The sequence below is a fragment of the Macaca fascicularis genome, chromosome 7 (assembly GCF_037993035.2).
Source record: "Macaca fascicularis isolate 582-1 chromosome 7, T2T-MFA8v1.1".
Taxonomy (NCBI): domain Eukaryota; kingdom Metazoa; phylum Chordata; class Mammalia; order Primates; family Cercopithecidae; genus Macaca; species Macaca fascicularis.
In genome coordinates, this window is record NC_088381.1 from 164,099,251 (window position 1) to 164,115,592 (window position 16,342).

The following is a 16,342-nucleotide window of genomic DNA, read 5'->3' on the forward strand; positions in this document are numbered from 1 at the left end:
ACAAAGTGTTGGTCAATGTGGAGCAATAAGAACCCATGCCTGCTATAGGTAGGATAATAAAATGGGTGAAACCGCCTTGGAAATCAGAAACTGGAAAACAATGGGCATCTATTAGTAAAAGCACAGAGGAGCTGACCACAAGATCCAACTGTTCCATTCCTGAGGACCCCTTGCACCTGTGCATCCGAAGACAAGATCGAGAGTGTTCATAGCAGCATTTTTTTTTTTTTGGCATTATCAGAAAACCTGGAGATGACCAAAGTATCCATCAAAGGGCTAGTGCATCAATAAAAACTGTGATAAAGACATACAAATGGGACATTGTGTAGCACTGAAAAACAATGGACATCAACTACACAAATAATGCTGAGAAAGGAACAGAGAAGACATGGAAGAACAAATTTAGAGCAATTTAATTTTTCTACAAAGGGTTAAAGCAGGCAAACTATAAAGGTAAAACTATAAAGGAAAGCAAGAGAATTGACATGAATGAATACTAAATAGGATGGAGGTGACCCTGGAAACGGGGCAGGTAGGAGATGCCTTAGGAGAGATACACAGTAGGATTTGAAGACTGTTTTTTATTGTTCCATTTTTTTAACCTATGCAAGGCTATATTATATTTCAAATTGCACACACACAACATACATGCCCTTTGATTGTGAAGTATGACACTTCACAATAAATGTACATATTTCTTACAGCAGATAGGGAGCCCTGGACAGTCCTGGGCAAGCTGCTCTGCTATTGGCCACAGGAAGGATGGAAGGAGGTGGACGGCTGTTGGCATGAACTGTTTGGGCATGCCCCGTGTGGATGACGCTGGGAGTGGCAGGAATGATGGGTGTGGCGAGCACAGTACTGACTAAAAACAGGGAGGGAAGGGAGGGCCAGGGAATTGGAAGGTTTAGAGACCAGAGGAGGAAGGGAGGAGGCAAGCATGACGGGAAAAGTGAAGAGAGAGAAGAAAGAGAAAAGTGGTGGGGGGCGGGTGGGGGAGAAGGAGAGAAGGAAGAGGAGGTAGAAAAGGAGAGAGAAAGGAAGGGAAGGGAAAGAAAGGAAAGTTATAGGAAAGATGACACTGAGAGCCTTCTATAAGTCAGTGAGGTTCTGGTCCCATTCCCACAGCCACAGTCCCTGCTGGGCCCCTAGCTGCTGCGGGACCTTGAACAAACCCCTCCATCTCCCTGTGCCACAGCTTCCTTGCCTGTGACAAAGTCTGGGAGTCCCAGGCTGACCCTCAGAGAGGCTCATGATGACCATGAGTGTGAAGTACCTGGAAGAGATACCACCCGAAGGGACCAGTGGTACTCTACACACACACACACACACACACACACACACACACAGTTCCCCTTACTTGTGGCAGCTGCATGAGTTTCGATACTTGTTTGAGCAGAGAGCCATAGAGTACCCGCTGTGCAACTTGAGCACCGTGCAGTCCTCGAAGACACCACTCACAGCCTCATCTCTATTGCATGGTTAGCCATGTTAGGGCTCTCATTTATTGAGGACACCGCGTGCTGTATTCCCTATCTCATTTAATTATTCGGTTCTGTATTGTCTTTTCACAGATGAGGAAATCTAGGCTCAAAGACACTATCTTGTTCAAGCTGCACAACAAAACAGAGCTAGGATTAAACCTCGTTCTGCTCAGATGCCGAGCCGGGAGCACACTGGACTCTGGGAGGAGCGTTGGCGTGGAAAGCCAGGTCACTCCGATCTTGGTCCCCAAGAGAAGAGCCGCCCACAGCCCCGGGTGGGTTGGGCTCAACTGCACGGGGCGGGGCGCCAACAGCTCAGGACTTGGGTTCCAGGCTGGTTTTTGCACCAATCAGCGGGGCGGCCTCGGGCCTCAGTTTTCCCCATCCCGCGCACGAAGGGAGGCGATTGTGAGCGCTTGGGGTTTCTGACGGACCCCGCCCTGGGGGTGGGGCCGGGAGTGGTCACGTGGAGGGGCGCCCCGTCCCCCGAGCCCCGCCCCGCCCCGCCCTCCCCCGCGCTCGGAGCCCTCCGCCCAGTAGCTGTCTGGAGCCAGAAGCCCAGAGACAGCCGAGGGCGCCGTGCGGGCTCCGGACGCTAGCTGCTCCGCCCGATCCCCGCCAACTGTGCAGGCTGCTGACCCGCAGCGACAGCTGCAGCATCGAGGACTCGAGCGCGGGCGGCAGCAACAGCCGCGGCGAAAGCGACACCATGGATCTCTCCTTTATGGCCGCGCAGGTAACGGGGCGCCCTCCCCACGCGCCCCTGGCCACCAAGTTTGGGGAGGTTCGGGGCCACGGTCTCGCCCTCCACGTTGGGACTGGGCAGTGGCGCCCTCCCGCGATCCGCGTTCCGGTCCTTTGTTCCGAGCCTGGCACCCCCACCTGGTGCACGCGTCGGGGGCGGCGATCGCGGCTCTCCCGGGGTGCGGCGGGCTGCGCGCCCCGCACTCCCGTGGCTCGAGCTGTTCCCACTCGGGCCCCTCTCTCTGGCAGGGAGGCTGCGAGGAGCCTGGGCAACCCGAGTCGCCCCCTTCCTGCCCATCCCCCACTGTTGTCCCCCTTCTGGGGTCCCGGAGCCCTCCAAGACCGGGGCGGCTCAGACCCGCGCGAACGCGGATGGGCGCACAGTCTGGCTCTTCCCCGCTCTGTTTTGCCGAGGCGCCGGTAATCTGTCTCTTGCCGGTGACCTCGAGCGCCCCCTCTGCCGCCGCCCGAGGAAGCCACTGAGACCCGCTTTGTGACCGTGAGCCGCCAAGCGTCGACGCGCCGCGGTCATTTGTCCTCTTTTGCTTTGTGTAGAGTCTAATGGAGCCACCAGTGCCCAGCGCGGCCGGAACCCTCCCCCGACACAAACAGGCTCCCAATGGCTGGAAAAACAAATCTCTCACAGCTTGAATTTTCCTCCAGCGGAATCCCCTGGAGTTCTGAGCTTGGGTGATGATTCTGTTTCTGTGCCTTAACTCTCTTGAGCCAGAACAAAGACAAATCCCGGATTTCTCCATCCGTCTGGGGCACTAGAGAAGACCCAGAGCTGGCTCCAGGGAAGGGCTGCATTTGGCTTGGGAGAGTAAGTCCCAATCTACCAAAGCCACGTCTTGCAACTTCTCTGGTTGTGTTGGTTGGTTATGGTGGGAGCAGAGAGGTCGGGAGGCCACCCAGGCTCCCTTCTGTCTCCATGGTGTGTGGCAGGGACCCCATCTGCTGCTGTTTTCTTTTACAGGGAATGACATTTGAGGGGACGCTTTCTTTTTCCCCAAGCTTCACCTGTAGTGGAAGCCTGTTTGAAAAGTGACAGCAAAATCCAGGCTGTGTGTTGGCAGCGAGTCTGCAAATGGAAGCAAAAAAGGTGCAGAAGCCCCAAGTTAGCTCTGGGGGTCTAGATCCTGGCTCTCTGGCAGCCTAAGTGTTCCATGATGCTAATTGCCCTTCTGAGTATTGCTGCCCCCCCTTTTTTTTTTGCCTGATTTTACATCTCCTGTGCCTAAATTCATACTTATAAATATTGTCATGTAAACATCATTTTAGATAATGATGGTTTTAGCTGCAGGAAATCTAAGGAGGCTTTCCGGGATTTATTTCTAGAGTGGAGAGGAACTGTGTCTGCCTTCCCCTCTGGATCCCACCGAACCTCCGGAATTTCCATGGTTACAAGATAAATTGATCCTTGCTAACCCTGGAGCTGGCTGGAGCATCAGTGCTGCCATGGCAACTTGACAAAATAAACACAGGGCTTTTCAACGTCTTTAGGCAGAGTCTGCCCAGAGACCAGGTTCCTAGTTTTCCTTTTTTGTTTACAATTCACATTCCACTTGGTCAACGTATTCTCCTTGACACATTTTTGACACTGATTACATGCGCAGTACTGTGCTAGCTACAAGGGACAGAAACATGAAGTGCCACACACGTGAGAACAGACCCTAAGGTTTGTTGGGCACCTACTAAGTGCCAGATGCTGGATACTTGGCATATTTTATCACAGCAAACCCTTACAAGTCCATGACGGAGGCCCCATTTTACAGGTCAGGACACTAAACGAGATTAAATAATTTGCCCAAGGACATGCCGTTTGTAAGGAGGAGAACTGGATTTCAAATCTGAGTCTGAGTGTCTGCAAAGCCACTGGGGTTTCCACCTTATTGCTGCAGCCTGAGAAAGATTTGATGTAAGGTACAGTACAGATCTATTTCAGAGTGATTTCTCTCTTCTCCTCCCTCTGGGAAGTGGTCTTACTATTGTGCCTTTCTAGTGGATTGCTTTCTGTTGTTGATTCATCCCATTATGCCCATAAGGATGGGAACTGTTACTTCACTACCTGCAACACTTCGCAGTGCTTGGCTGGAGTAAGTGCTCAGACCCTGCCCCTGGTGTGTCCTGTGGCCACCAGGTGAGGGTGACAGTCACGGTCTCCCTGTGCAGTCTTTCCCTCAGCAGGGAGCAGTTTGCAGAGAAATGTTGGTGCATCCATCCACTTGCTCAGCAAATGTCTAGTACCTGCCTTGTAATAAGCTCCGTGTCAGGCACTGGGACAGGGATCCTGTGGGACAAACTTGAATGGAACGTAGATTTTCTTTCTGCATGCTTATCAAATCTTGGAGAAATGATGGGCCCAGTCAAGACCCAAAGAGGGGAATGGCTAAAGTGCTGGATTGAAGAAGGTGCCCAGCACAAAGTAGGTCCACAAGTATTTGTTGGAGGATTGGATGAGGACCAGATGTATGTTCACGAAGAGACATTAACAGGAAAAGACGGTGAATTCAAAGTGTCAAATGCCAATGCCACTGAACAGCTGTCATCATCAGGACTTTGAGAATGGGGGCTGTAGATGGATTAGAACTATAGGCATATATCTCCTGGTGGGCCTGGGCTTTAAGACTGTTCTAGGTGGAGAGGTATCAAGATAGGTAAGCCCAGGAAATATTCATAGAGTCCTTCAGAAAGTTAGAAGATAGGGGTGCAGGAGGGCTGAGAGAGAGAGGCCAGGGCCAGATTATAGAAGGTGCTGATTGCTGGGGTGAGAAGTTTGCATCTAATTGGTAGGCAGTAGGAGCCATTGCAAGTTATTGAGCAGGGGAATGGCATAGAGTTGGAGCAGTTCCTTGGGAAAACCTCAGCCCCTGTAGAGGAGAGAAGCTGGAGGGATGCCTGGGGCTGGGCGTGCACACTTGTGTGATTAACTAAGTCAGTGAAGCCAGATCCACGTGACTCCAAGCCCACGTTTCTTCTTACCCATGTTGTTAAATGTGATTCGTTTTTGGCTGAAGAAGACCCAGAACACATAAGCCATTTTAGAAAGATTTTCCACTCGGAAGCTAAGCATTAAATAGATATCCTCATTGGGTGTACAGAGTAGACACCAGTTATCTGGCAAATCCTCTTATGCAGAGACACCCTCCTTGGTGCGGTATACGTGGCTGTGTGACAGCGTAAGAGAGGCTGCAGGCACTGAGGGTGTGCTCATGGGCCCCATCTTGCTTCTGAGCCCTGGAGGCTCCTGGTTGCCCTCTCCCCCACCCTGGAAACACCCCAGCCCCACTCCACACAGTCCCTGAGTCTCTGGAGAGTCTGGAGGATGTAAACAGTGAAAAAGGGCGTCCATTTCTCTTTGACCAGGCGTGGCCAAGAGGACAGGGTCACCTGGGCGCCCAGTGGACTGGGGATAAGGGGAGAATCAGTCTTTTAGGACTGAGTCCAAAATCTCTGTGTCATTGGTGGGGTCACCCATGTTCGAAGACAGCTGCTGTGCATTTCCTCTCTCCCTCCTGGACACGCTTGCTGCCCACCACTTCAAGAGCTGGAATCTGATTCTTCTCCCCTTAAATCTGGGACTATCTTTGGTGAAGAGAAAGTGTAATGGCTTTCTTGGTGAAGAGAATGCAGTATTGGTGACATTCTGTGGTTAAGTCCTAAAAAGCCTTAGCTTCCACTTGGGCCTGTTGGGACGCTCACTTGCTCCAGGGGAAGCCCACATCATCCAAGAAGTGCAGTGACACAGAGGCCATGGTGCTGGGGGAAGGGAGCGAGCATTTCAGGAACGTTCTGCAGGTTAAGCCAGCACGCGTTACGGGGGATTGGCGTGGACAACAGAGACAGGAGGACTCCTTTGCTTGTTCTTACGGTGAAGGACTCCTTTGCTTGTTCTTTCTCCTGTGAAAGCATGCCTCGGGCGTAAGAGCTCAACCTTATTTTTGTCTTGCACTGTCTCGTCCCTGTAGTGAGTGGTTTCAACCCAGTGGTTCTCAAATGTTGTTGCCATTAGAATCACCTGGGAGCTTTCAAGAGTCCTGTTTTTGCCCCAGTGGTATCAGCTGGAACAGCAGGGGCTGGAGTCCAGGCTTCTAGCCTGTAGCTTCCTCCGAACTTGTCTGGTGCCTCCAGGCAACTTGGTCACTCTCTCCTCTTGGGATTTCATCCTGCAAGGGCTTGTTCAGGTGGCTTGGGCTTCCTCCCAGTATGGAGGTCCCGGGGTTGTTGCTCTTCTTGCATGGTGCTGGCTCCCCGAAGAGTATTCCAGCAGTTCTAGGTAGAAGCTGCAGGCTTACTAGGACCTGCCTGGAAGTCCCAGAATGTCATTAACACTACATTCTTTCAGTCAAGAAAGTCTCCAGGCCAGCCCAGATTTAAAGGAAGGAGAGTCGGATTCCAGCTCTTGATGTAGCGTGTGTGTCTAGGAGAGAGGGACAGAATGGATGGTCATTGTCCTTGGGGACTGGCTACTACCTGGACCAAACAAAACAGGTGTGTGGGCTGGATTCATCCTGGGGCTGCCAGTGTATTATCTCTAGACTAAAAAACGGTGTGTAGAGCTTGGCAAAACCTTAAAACACTGCCAGGCCCAGTAGAAAAGTCACTTATTTATTCCTGAGGAGGTAGGCCATGACCTTATTAGGCTGAACCATGTGAAACTGCTGACATCTGACAATTTTTGACCTATCAAATGACCATTTTATTTGGTTCAAATTCATACTGCGGAGATCCAAGTAGGCTTCCTGCGCTTGAGGAGCTGGGAATTCCCCCACCTCTCTCTTCCGCCTGTCTCTTGGAATCTGGCCCTTGCTAGGTGGGAGGATTCAGTCTCACCTACATATTTACATCATATTAACACTGGGCCTGTCCTTCTGGGAGACACCACACGTGTATCTAATCACAGCTGAGATGCTGGCATATCCCCTGCTAATTCCCCTTCTCTTTACCCCCAGGACCTTGAGAGGCTCAGTTAATTTGCATTTCTATCATTTTTCAGGAGGAAAAAGACACAAAAGACATCTCTTCGAATTGGAGAGGTGATTTTTTTATCTCCTGAAACTCTCTTAGCTATGGGGAAGGGCCTCATTCTGACAGATACGCAAGAGACTAGCAGAAATTGTCCATCCCCAGAGGAACATATTACTGTCCAGAAAAATAGAATTCCGCAAGAGACTAGCAGAAATTGTCCATCCCCAGAGGAACATATTACTGTCCAGAAAAATAGAATTCCGCAAGAGACTAGCAGAAATTGTCCATCCCCAGAGGAACATATCACTGTCCAGAAAAATAGAATTCCAGGGAATCCGGCAGTCTGCTTCTTGGAGAATATTTTCTTCAGCCAATGAGTGCTTCTTTTCCTTCGAGCAAGAATTATCATTAAAATACAAATTGTCTGTTATCTTAGGGCTTGTCTTGTTGTCCTTCAGGTTTCCATTGCAAAGATTTAAATATTTTATCCTTCCAATTAGACCCGCTTCAGGAGAGAGTACAAGGCTACATTTTATGCAGAGGTGTAATGAGCAGTTCAAGAAGTAAACATTCCAGTGATTTTTGTAGACTAATTTTCTAGTGTTTTAAGATTTCAGACATTTGACTTGAACAATGGAATCTCACAAAGCTAAGAGAACTGGGACATATGCGGGTGGACGGCAAGTCTCCAATGAAACGCTTGAGTGTTTAGGGAGCACTTGCTGTGTGCTCTGTTCTGCTGAGGTCCTGTACCTCAGCTCTTTCTACACTGAGGTGATGGAGACCCATCTGTGTTCACTCCCTCCTCACTGTGTCCCCTCAAGACGTCCCTGTACCTTCCCATCACAGCTACCATTCAACGATGCCTTTGAGGTACCAGACAAACCCTGTGCTGAGCAATACACAGAATCTCACCGAATCCTTGCAGCGGCCCCGTGGAATAGGCACATTCAGATCCATTTTATAGGCGAGGAAACTGAGACTTGGAGGGCACATAGCTGGGGATCAAACAAAGGCCTCTGCATCACATCAGCCTATTATTTTTAAGAACTTTTTTAAAGAGATGTTTTAGGTTCACAGAAAAATTGAGAGGAGGGCATAGAGATTTCTCAGATGCCCCTCTGCCCCTGTTTATGCACAGCCTTTTCCACCATCAGCATCCCCACTGGAGCTGTGCATTTGCCACAACTGATGAACCTACATTGACACATCAGAATCCTCCATAGTCGCTGGGCATGGTGGCTCATGCCTGTAATCCCAGCACTTTGGGAGGCCGAGGCAGGAGAATCACTTGATGTCAGGAGTTCAAGACCAGCCTGACCAACATGATGAAACCCTGTCTCTACTAAAAATACAAAAATTAGCTGGGCGTGGTGGTGGGCACCTGTAATCCCAGCTACTTGGGAGGCTGAGGCAGGAGAATTGCTTGAACCCGGAAGGTGGAGGTTGCAGTGAGCTGAGATTGTGCCATTGCACTCCAGCCTGGGTGACAGAGTGAGACTCCATCTCAAAAAACAAAAAGAAAAACAAAAACAAAACACTCCAAAGTCCATAGTTTACATTAGGGTTCTCTCTTGGTGGTGTACATTCCGTGGGCTTGGACAAATGTATAATGACGTGCATCCACGTTATAGACAGTATTTTCACTGGCCTAAGAGTCCTCTGGACTGCATGTATTTACCTCTTCCTCCCCTCAACCCCTAGCAATCACTGATCTTTCTACTGTCTTCACAGTTTCACCTTTTCCAGGGTATCATAGTTGGAATCATTCAGTATGTAGCTTTTCAGATTGGCTGCTTTCACTTAGTAATATGCACTTAAGGCTTGATAGCTTTTTCTATTTTATTTTTTATTTTTATTTATTTTTTATATTTTTGAGATGCAGTTTCACTCTGTTGCCCTGGCTGGAGTGCAGTGGCATGATCTCAACTCATTGCAGTCTCTGCTCCCCGGGTTCAAGTGATTCACCTGCCTCAGCCTCCCGAGTAGCTGGGATTACAGGTGCATGCCACCATGCCCAGGTAATTTTTGTGTTTTTACTGGAGATGGGGTTTCACCATGTTGGCCAGGCTGGTCTCAAACTCCTGACCTCAGGTGGTCTGCCTGCCTTGGCCTCCCAAAGTGCTGGGATTACAGGTGTGAGCCACTGTGCCCAGCCTGCTTTTTCCATTTTAGTACTGAATAATATTCCATTGTCTGGATGTACCACAGTTTGTTTATCAGTTCACCTATTGAAGAACATCTTGGTTGCTTCCAAGTTTTTGCTTTGCTTTTTGAGATGGAGTCTTGTTCTGTCATCCGGGCTGGAGTACAGTGGTATGATCTCAGCTCAATGCAACCTTCACCTCCTGGGTTCAAGCAATTCTCCTGCCTCAGCCTCCCGAGTAGCTGGGATTTCAGGTGCCTGCCACTACGTCCAGATAATTTTTTGTATTTATGGTAGAGACAGGGTTTCGCCGTGTTGGGCTGGGCGTGGTGGCTCACGCCTATAATCCCAGCACTTTGGGAGGCTGAGGCAGGCAGATCACCTGAAGTTTTGGCAATTATTAATAAAGCTGCCATAAACATCTCTGTTCAGGTTTTTCTGTGGACATAAATTTTTAAGAGCCTATTTTAAAATCCAATCTAACAATCTCTGCTTTTTAATTGGAGTGTTGAAACTTTTATTTTATTTTATTTTATTTATTTTGTTGAGATGGAGTCTCACTCTGTCACCCAGGCTGGAGTGCAGTGATATGATCTCAGCTCACTGCAAGCTCCGCCTCCCAGGTTCACACCATTCTCCTGCCTCAACCTCCCAAGTAGCTGGGACTACAGGTGCCCACCACCATGCCCAGCTAATTTTTTTTTTTTTGTATTTTTTAGTAGAGATGGAGTTTCACCATGTTAGCCAGGATGGTCTCGATCTCCTGACCTTGTGATCTGTCCTCCTTGGCCTCCCAAAGTGCTGGGATTACAGGCATGACCCACCGCTCCTGGCCAAAACTTTTTATATTTAATGTGATTACTGATATGATTGGGTTTAAATCTACCATTTATTGTATTTATTTTCTACTTTTTCATCCTTCCTTTGCTCTGTTTTTCTTCTTTTTCTGCCTTCTTTTGGGTTGGGAAATTTAAATGTTTCCATGTTATCTCCTCTGCTGGCTTATTAAACACAACTCTTTGTTTTGTTAATTTATGGTTGCTTTTGTATTTATAGGATAGATCTTTAACTTATTACAACCTATTAAAAGAAGGCAGAAAAAGAAGAAAAACAAAGGAAAGAACAGATGAAAAAATAGAAAACAAATACAGTAAATAATAGATTTAAACCCAACCATATCAATAATCACATTAAATGTAAACAGTTTAAACACTCCAATTAAAAAAGCAGAGATTGTCAGATTGGATCTGCAAGTAATAGTATGCCACTGTACATACAGAAAGAACTTTAAAACAGTAAAACTCTATTTCTCCCTTCTTAGTTTTTGTGCTATTGTTGTTTTACTTGTACATATGTTATAAACCTCAAACTACATTGTTATTATTTGTTGAAAGTCAGTTTTCTCTTAAATGGTTTAAATAGTAAGAACAATTTTCATTTATTTTCCCATGTTGTTATTATAGCCAGTGCCCGCCCTTCCTTTGTGCAGATCCATGTTTCTATATGGTATCATTTCCCTTCTGCCTGAAAGACTTTTTTAGTAATGCAGAAGTGCTGATGAATTCATTCTTATATCTTTTGTATGTGTGTGGGGGGAAAGGGCTTTGTTTTTTTAAAGTTTGTTTGTTTGTTTGTTTTTTCCTGGGTATAGAATTCTAAGTTGACAGTTTGTTTAAAGATATTGTTCCATCATCTTCTAGTTTACATTATTTTTAGTGCAAAATCTGCTGCCATCCTTATTTTGTTTCTCTGAACGTAATGCATCTTTTTGACATCTGGCTGCGTCTAAGATTTTTTTCCTTATCATTTTTTTTGGGCAATTTGATTATGATGTACTTTAGTGTCATTTTCTTCATGTTTCTTGTGCTTGGAGTTTGGAGAGTTTCTTGCACTTGTGGATTTATAGTTTGCATCACTTTTGGAATTTTTCTGCTATTATTTCTTTGGAGATATATATACACACATACGTCTATATATGGAGATATATATATATATCTCCATCAACTCAGGGAGTCCATTGAGCCCTGACTGAGTTTCCTGCTCCATGGCCTGGAAACTTTCCACAGGCAGTAAACTGGAGCACCTGTATGGCTCACCTTGCTAATTTCCCATCTCTCAAGGGTCACTGTCCTTCATGTATGTATATGGATATACATATGGATATATATATGTATACGTGTGTGTGTATATATATATTTATAGTTCTGTCTTCTCTCTCCTCTTCTTTTGCCACTAATACGCATATATTAGGTCACCTGAAGTTGTCTCACTGCTTACTGATGCTCTCTTCTCTTTTTTTTGGTCTTTGTTTCTGTTTGTGTTTTATTTGGATAGTTGTTATTGATATGCCTTCAAGTTAACAAGGTTTTCTTCTGAATATCCAATCTGCTATTAATAATTGCACCACCCAGTGTACTTTTGATACTAGATGTTATAGTTTTCATCTCTAGAAGCTAATTTAGATCTTTTACATAAAACATATCTCTTCCATTCTCTTCTTAAGATGTTCATTGTTTCCTGTAGCTTTTTGAACATATGGAATATGCTTATAACAACTGTTTTAATGTCCTCACTTATTAATTATGAATATGTCAATTCTGGATTGCTTTTGATTGATTGCCTTTTCTCCACATATGGTTCATATTTTCCTGCTGCTTTACATGCCTGATGATTCTTGGTTGGATGCCAAACATTGTGAATTTTACTGTGGTGTATGCTAGATATTTTTATATTCCCATAAATATTCTTGTGCTTTGTTCTGGGATGCGGTTCAGATGCTTGAGAACAGTTTGATTTTTGTAAGTACTGTTTTTAAGATTTGTTAGGCAGGATCAAGCCATATTTAATTTAAGAGTAATTATTCCCCATCACTAAGGCAATGCTGTTCTGAGTATTCTACCTACTCAGTGCCCCATAAATGATGAGATTTTCAAAATGGCTGAGGGAAACAGGCACTATTTTTGGCCCTGTATGGGTGCCAGGCACTGTTCCTGCAATTTTTTGGGTGATTCTTTCCCTGCCTCAGGCAGCTTCTGCACAAACATGCACTGTTGAATGTTTGAGTGGTCCCTCTCTCAAAGCCCAGGGTTCTCTCTCTGGGCAGCTGTCTTCTCTCTGTACTCTGCCCTGTGGTCTCCAGCTGCCTCACTCTCCCCAGACTCATTTCCATTCTTCAACTCAGGGAGTCCATTGAGCCTTGCCTGAGTTTCCTGCTCCATGGCCTGGAAACTTTCCACTGGCAGTAACCTGGAGCTCACCTTGCTAATTTCCCATCTCTCAAGGGTCACTGTCCTTCATTGTCTGATGTACAGTGTCTTGAAAATCATTTTCAAGTATTTTATCTGGTTTTCAGTTGTTTCAGTTGGGAGAGTAAATCTAGTCCCTATTACTCCATTTTGACTGGAAGTGGAATTTTCTTAAGCCTGTGTTTTTAACAGCTATATTTCCACCCTTCTTCCTTTTCTCCAATTGTGGGAAAAGGAATGTTAACACTTGAATCTAAATCTAGACCATCACCCCTACCTCCCAGCTATGGACCCTGGTCCAGCCAGCACTTCTCTTTCTCCCTGTCTCCCAAATGCCACGGAATGTGAGTAACATACATACATACTCTACAGGTCAAGTGAGCATGGGGAACAACAGTGAGAAAACCAAATCATGCATGGACCAGCCTAACTCCTTTCCATCCTGCCATTGCCACTTGGAGTTCTTCCGGGTATCCTGTGACAGGATGTTCCATGAGACATTGAGGGAGCCAGTCTGTAATTCAGGTGTGGGGTCTGCATACCAGGAGCCAGAATTGGGTAGTTCAGTGAACAGGGATGGGTTATTTAGGCCTCCATTCCAAATACCTGGGCCCTAGGAAGTCTGGTTCCCCAGAAGGATGAAAGTGAAGGGAAATGGTGGAAGCAGATTGCTCCAGCCTGAGGCCCATGCAGTTTGCCAGCCTACCATTTAGCCAAGAGGTGGAATATTGCTTATTTCCTCCAGCCCTCATGAAGACCCCGCATCCATATCCTCAGCATGAAGCTCTGGAAGCTGATTAGAAATGAATTAAGACTTGATTTCCAGCAGCTTTGAGGGACACCTGAGGGGGAGTGACTAATGTGCTCTCCCAGGCACCCTGCACCCCCGTCACTCTGCACCGAGTCCTAGCAGCCCTTCCTGCATCTCCTGCTTTCTCTCTGACCTCCTGCCAATCCTTCTTCTCTCCCTGAGGAGGTTCCATCTGGGCCCTGCTGCATATCCCAATAATCAAATCAATCAGGCAGGGCCAGCCTTGCAGGCAGGCTGTGTTGGGGAATGTGGAAAGCCAGAAAGAAGTGATTGCCAGCCTTCATCGTCTTTGTCATCCTTACCAACAGCGTGAGAGCACACATTGCATACAGAACATCATTCCTAGGCACGAAGACCGGTGAGGCAGGAGCCCCACCCTCTGGTGGAAGAAGAGGACAGATGGTGTAGGTGAATCTTGAGCACCTGCTAACAGCCAGGTTCTGTGCTGCACGGGCAGCCTATGAAGGCAACACATTCAGCATGCCCATTTTAGAGAAGAGGATTCTGAGGCTCAAAGAGCTTTGGGGCCTTGCCTAAAGTCATCCAGGTGAGAAGAGGCTACGCTGGGGTCAAGGCTAGATCTGAGCACAAGGCTAGGTCTGAGTCACAGCTGATGGACTGTAGAGTGTTGGGGTGAGATGGAAGCTGATCTGAACCCCAGAGAGTGTGGTTCTCTGTCACGACCCCTTCCAGCCTGGCTGTCTCTGCAGCCTGTCCGGGCAGAGTGGATTGTGGCTGAAGACAGGTGTCCCACGACTCAGACGGGCTAGTGCCAGAGGTGGAGGTGAGGACCCCACAGGAGGCTGAAAGGACTGAGAGGGGCATTGGAGGACAGGAAGCTTGCTTCCCCGGGGAGGGGCCATGCCTCTCCTCTGCCCCTGCAGCTCCAAGCAGCTCGCCATCAGGGCATCCCTCCCTTCTGAGGTTCCCTTGAGGGCCCAGCAGCAGACTCCTTTCTGCCCAACATTGCAGGAGTGATGTCTTCTGCAAAAGGGGAATCTGTTTGGCCTCCTGCTGATGAATGATGTCTATCGGCCCTTGGAAGTGGAGTCCATTTTTTATACTTTTGGTCAGGAAAATCACATGGTGCTAGCAGACATCCTGGCCTGCAGTCTATCTGGAAGGAAGCTCGCCTCCACCCCTGAATCCTTTGTGGAGAACAACGTGAAGGCACTGAAGCTTTTTCCTTCTCTTGGTTCCTATCATGAAGGTTGGAGAAGCTAACCTTCAGGTGCCATTGGTCGCTTGATTCCTATAACCAGAACTGACCATACCGACCATGCTAACGCCTGCCTTGCTGTGTGCCAGGCTCTCTGTGTTACACGGAGCAGCACAGCTAAGCCTCACCACCATGCTCTGAAGTCAGGATTACAATTAAGCCCAATTTTCAGGTGAAGCAACTGAGGCGCAGATTTGAACCAGCCACCTGGCTCCCACGTGCTGTGTCTCATGGCTCACTCCCTTAGCTCAGGGTCTCCACTCTCCTCCTTGCCCACACTTCATGGGGCAGATCCTCCTCACTCGGTCACTCTACACCTCTGTCTATGTCCGACTTACTCACAAACACAACTTGTGGCTCCTGGAAATAACTGCCCTCTGTGACCCAGTGCTATTTTATTCCACCAGAATAAAGATCCTTAATGACACCATTTCTACCTCCCCTCTTCCCTGACTTCCACTCTCAACTCACCTTCCCCTTCTTTTAAGAATCTTGTGAACATTGGCTTATTTGTACTTATGCACCATCTCAGGCCTCCCGGGGCAGCTTTTAATCATCTCCCTTCTTGCTGGAGACATCTTGAAAGACTCCAATCCCTCACCCGTGCTGAGAACATTTCAAGCAAAGCAAGATGCACGAGAACAGTTTTTAATTGAAGTTACTATTGTGGCTTTTCCCACACAGCCAGACTCTGAGGCATGTTGGGGAGATTAAAAGTGATGTCGGAGAATGTATCCACGAGTCTGTGCCCTCAAGCAGAAAGCAGCAGCCACCTGGGCTCATGGATCAGACAGGATGCATCTCAAACAGGGAATGAGAAGGATGGGCCTCCATAGATTCCCCTACTTGGCCCAGCCCACTCAGGTGCCTCCCGAAGCATTGTGGCAGTAGGGCTGCCACTGGCAGGGCTGGGAACAGCTGGGGGCTATCTTGTGTGCAGGGTAGCCACAGGTTGCCCAAGGGGCTTCAATTCCCCAGTGAGCCTGATTGCATGTCCCCAGAAAGTCATGACTGAGCCTGTTTGCATATTTGAAGAGGGGCTCAAGATTACATTCCCCAGGCTGGGCGCAGTGGCTCACACCTATAATCCCAGCACTTTGGGAGGCTGAAGCGGGCAGATTGCTTGAGGTCAGGAGTTCAAGATCAGCCTGGACAACGGAGTGAGATTCTGTCTCTACAAAAACTACAAAAAAGTTAGCCAGGTGTGGTGTTAAAAAATTAGCCTAGCCAGGTGCACACCTATAGTCCCAGCTACTCAGGAGGCTGAAGAGGAAGGATGGCTTGAGCCCAGGAGGTCGAAGCTGCAGGGAGCCATGATTGCAGCACTGCACTCCAGCCTAGGTGACAGAATGAGACACTCAGAAAACAAAACAAAACAAAAAACCTGCTCCATGGGTTTATTTTGAACGTTGGAGGGGGTAATTTGTGCAAATAGCTTTGTAAATATAACAGATAGTAATGACACAGCTTGACATGTATTGAGCACTCATGAAAGGCTAGGCTCTGCTCTCAGCACTTCTCATCGTTCCCATTCTATAGATGAGAAAACTGAGGCTCCAGGGTTATGGCACCAAGCCACATAGGGAGGAAGTGGCAGAGGGGGATTTGCAGGTCATGTTTGGGCATCCTTGCTGTCAGCCACTGTGCTGTGCTCACCTGTCACACGGCAGCATAGCTCGTAGGATATTCTTTAACCTGGCAGCAGTCTCTGCTGAGGGGGTCCTA

The 16,342-nt window shown here is 47.7% G+C and overlaps 1 protein-coding gene across 5 annotated transcripts in view; it reads left to right on the forward strand.

Annotated features, from left to right (window-relative positions):
- The first annotated feature begins 2,019 nt into the window (after nucleotides 1–2,019).
- Nucleotides 2,020–16,342, forward strand: part of C7H14orf132 (chromosome 7 C14orf132 homolog) — a 48,606-nt gene continuing 34,283 nt past the window's right edge. For 3 of the 5 annotated variants that reach the window (XM_065549335.2, XM_045396939.3, XM_015454192.4), the window contains exon 1: nucleotides 2,020–2,220. In XM_065549335.2, coding sequence (XP_065405407.1) covers nucleotides 2,194–2,220 — 27 coding nt within the window. In that variant the 5' untranslated portion in view covers nucleotides 2,020–2,193. Of the gene's footprint in view, nucleotides 2,221–4,003; nucleotides 4,152–16,342 lie in introns of those variants that run through there. The other 2 variants (XM_045396938.3, XM_073998163.1) reach the window with 2 other exon arrangements.